Below are 3,611 nucleotides of genomic sequence, written 5' to 3'. Positions count from 1 at the left end.
CTCCCTGCACCAGGGCTCTGGAGGGGGGGGGGTTGGGGGCCCTGTACCAGGCGTCCATAGGTCCCCTGACACTCCAGGCTCTAACTGCTGGCCTCTCCTGCCTCCTCGGCTCACTCTGACCGCCCCCTCCCCTTCTCCAGAACATCTGGTCTCCCTGATTGGAATGTCTCTACCCTGCTTCCCTCCATTGCCACCTTAGTGACCCCTCCCCAGGAAGCCTTCCCATGCTCAGCTAACTGGGGACTCCCTGTGGCTGCCCCACCCCTGCCCCAGAAGGGCTATGCAGTGCACCCTCAGGCTGGTGCTGACTGCCTGGTCTTTGTCATCCTCTGTGCAGGGCTGCAGCCTCCCTTAGACCAGGAGCGCCCAGGCTGCCTGACCCTACATGCCACAGCCCCCCTGATCTGCAACCAGGACCAGCTGCTGTCAGCCGTCCCACTCCCACCCAGCCCTTTCACCTCCAGCCATGGCGCCCCTGCTCAGCCTGTTCCTGGTGGCCCTGGTGGGCCTACCTCTGGGTAAGGTGAATGGACACAGGCAGGCTGAGAGTGGGCAAGGGGAGCCAGAATTCCTTCCTTCCTTCCAGCTGTCACCCCATGGGGAGGTGATGGAGGTGGGGTCTGATGGGCTGGAGGGGGTCCTCTCCCTGAACTGTGACCTCCTGTCCCCCAACTCCCAGCCCAGGCTCTGGACTGCCACGTCTGTGCCTACAACGGAGAGAACTGCTTCAACCCCATGCGCTGCCCAGCAATGGTCTCCTACTGCATGACCACACGCACCTGTGAGTGGGCACAGCCACCCCAGGGTCCTGCCCTGGGGAGCTCCGGGGGAGGGGGGTTGGCTCTCCCTGTCCCCGGGAGGGTGGGGAGACTGAGGAGGGAAGCTCCCAGCTGCCCCAGGGAGCTGAGGGTCTGAGAGGGACCCCACTCTCATGGCCCTGCATGCTGGGGTTGGGCCAGCTGGGGCCCAGCTCTTGCAAGACGATGGCGTCCTCCCGTCCTGCAGACTACACCCCGTACAGGATGAAGGTGAGCAAGTCCTGTGTCCCCCGCTGTTTTGAGACCGTCTACGACGGCTACTCCAAGCACGCCTCCACCACCGTCTGCTGTCAGTATGACCTCTGCAACGGTGCTGGCCTCGCAGCCCCCGCCGCCCTGGCTCTGGCCCCGGCACTCCTGGTCACCCTCTGGGGTCTGCTCTAACGCCTTGGGCGTGCCACCCCCTAGCAGACCACTCGTGGACAAAGCTCTCAACAGGCACTGCCCTGCCCTCACCCTGCACACCCTGCTGACCTTCTACCCTCCCCAGACCCCCTAGGCCACACCCAGGACCCAGGCCTGTCTGCCAGGCCTGTCTGCCGGAGCAGTCGGGACTGCCCCCAAGCACCGCATCTTTCCTTTCCAAAGCGGATCATTTGGGACTGGACCACGAAAAAGTTTCTGGTCTCATGGGAGAGCTGGCAGAGGGTGTACTGGGGGTGGGCCAGGGGGAGCTCCGTCGGCGGGGGCACACCCAGGGAAGGGCACATGGCTACGCCCCACCTTTCTGGAAGCCTAGGTGCCAGGCCCTGCCTCAGTGGGCCGTGGGTCTGTTGGGGGTGGGGGTGGGGGTGGGGGGTGGTTAGAGATCCTTCCTTGAGTCCTAGGGGGAAGGGCGTTCCCAGGCTCCAGCCGAGGCCCTGAGCTGCCCAGGGCGAGTGTCACGTGAGCAAGGACTCCCAACATCAGTCGTCCTAGGATGAGTGCCAGGCTCAGGTATCTGAACAATTATTGGCAGGGAGGGGGCAGCTGGGGTCAGAGGCTCCCCTGGCCCTAGAGGCCAGCCTGCCTCCAGTGAGGCCTCTATCCCTGTTGCTCAGCCAAATCCATCCCACCTCCCACCCCGGGGGCTCGGGACTGGTGCTCGGCCTGGGGCTGGCAGGGACATGGGGCAGGTGGCAGCCTGGCCATACTTGGTCTGCCTGAGAGCTGGCTGCGCGGCTCTACTGGGCAAGCCGCGGGGGGGCAGGGACGGTGGGGGAGCTGCAGCAGGGCTGCGCTGCGCAACCCGCAGCCCGCCCCGCCGCCGCTCAGGCCGCAGCCTCAGCTCAGCCGCCTTTGACAAATGTCAAGGGCGGCCAGGCCGGACCGCCTGGGGAACGGGCGGGGCGCGTGCGCGGGGCGGCGTGCGCGCTCGGGGTAGCCGTGTGCATGCCCGTGGGCGCGCTCCGGCGGGAGGGGCGCCCCTCGTGGAGGCTGGGGCCCGCACAGGGGCGCGAGTGGGGGCCGCTGGCGAGGATGGCGGGGCTGGGCTGGCGAGGCAGCGGAGAGACCGGGCCAAAAGGGAGTGGAGGCTGGGGGTCCTGGGGGTGAGGCACGGGGGAGAGTCGGAGCAGTGGCATGCAGGGCACTCTCCCTCCATTTGCTCAGATCCCCTCACCTGGTGATGGCTTTGCCCGCTTCGGCTGCCTCTCCCTCTGGTCTCCCGAAGCGGCCCCCGATCTTTTTCTGGGGCAGGGTTGGGGTGCCTCCCTGGCCCACAGAACTCCTCCCTCCCATGGGGTGCTCCTCACCCAGCTGGCCACTGAGACTTCAGGGGAGCCCGCTTCTGACTTAGTGGGCCCAAGAATCAGCATTCTTTAAAAGTCCCCACACCCCACCCATGTGACCCCCATCCACTGCCAGGTGTGGGAAAGGTGGGTCAGCCTAACACCCACCATTCAAATTTTGGTGGCCCTGGAGAGCCTGTCCCCCTGGAATGAAGCCAGACAGGGCATGCAGCATGCCAGAACGTCCCCATCAGACAACACTTGGGACCCAGAGCACCTGGCTGCTCCTCACCTGACCATGGTCTTCAGCTCAGGTGTGAAGGGAAATCCCTGAGGTGTCCCTCAAACTGGCTCAGTCCAGGCGGGCTGGGTGGTGGCAACTGGCCAAGCAGGGAGATTGTCCCAGGAACACAGAAACCCCTAGCCCCAAAGCAGCACCCTCGTCAGGTAGCCTCTGCCCAAAATTTCACTTGCAGAGCTTTGCTCCGGGCTAGACTGGGCCTTGGGAATCAGGGGGCTGGGAACATGCTCTCCAGGACTGCCGGGGGCGGGGGGGAGCTTTTTCCTGGCCTCTGTTTCTCACCTGTGAGCAGGGCAGGATGTGGAGAAAGCAGGCTGGGGCGGGATGGGGTCGTCTTTAGGGTAACTAGAGAAGGAGGAGAGCCATATGGATCACCTGCCAAGGGCTTGGGTGAGCAGGGCCCTGGGGGTGGGCCCGGGAGGGTAGGGCTTCATGGTGGACCAGGAGGTGGGAAGGGGTTGCAAACAGGACTCCCGCCCCAGGAGCGCTGCAGGGTGAGCACGGGGCCAGGCTGGGACGGGCTCTCTCCCAGGCAGGGCTGTCCAGGGCCTCAGCTCCCATCCCAGGTGTCCTGGGGGAGACCAAGAGGGGGCTGAACGCTGCCCCCAAGCTCCCCTCACCGCCAACCCAGCGAGCAAGTGGGGGTCAGAATGCTGGCAGGGAGGGAACTTGGGGCCCCCACCAGGGACATCTCTGGCTCAGCAGGAGAGGCCCGGGAAACGTCATTTCCACCCTACTTGTGCAAGGCCATCTTTGCCGAGCTGGTGGCATCCACCAGGACTG

The 3,611-nt window shown here is 65.3% G+C and overlaps 1 protein-coding gene across 1 annotated transcript; it reads left to right on the top strand.

Annotated features, from left to right (window-relative positions):
• The first annotated feature begins 257 nt into the window (after nucleotides 1-257).
• LOC100669622 (ly-6/neurotoxin-like protein 1) lies at nucleotides 258-1,455 on the top strand. The gene is made up of 3 exons (XM_003422398.3): nucleotides 258-518; nucleotides 680-781; nucleotides 1,006-1,455. The coding sequence occupies exons 1-3, from the start codon at nucleotides 467-469 to the stop codon at nucleotides 1,200-1,202; spliced, it is 351 nt and encodes a 116-aa protein (XP_003422446.1). The 5' UTR covers nucleotides 258-466; the 3' UTR covers nucleotides 1,203-1,455.
• The last annotated feature ends 2,156 nt before the right edge of the window (nucleotides 1,456-3,611 follow it).

Source organism: Loxodonta africana, chromosome 14 (genome assembly GCF_030014295.1).
Source record: "Loxodonta africana isolate mLoxAfr1 chromosome 14, mLoxAfr1.hap2, whole genome shotgun sequence".
Taxonomy (NCBI): Eukaryota; Metazoa; Chordata; class Mammalia; order Proboscidea; family Elephantidae; genus Loxodonta; species Loxodonta africana.
Note: the sequence above shows the minus strand (reverse complement) of the source record. Positions and strands in the feature narration are given on the sequence as shown.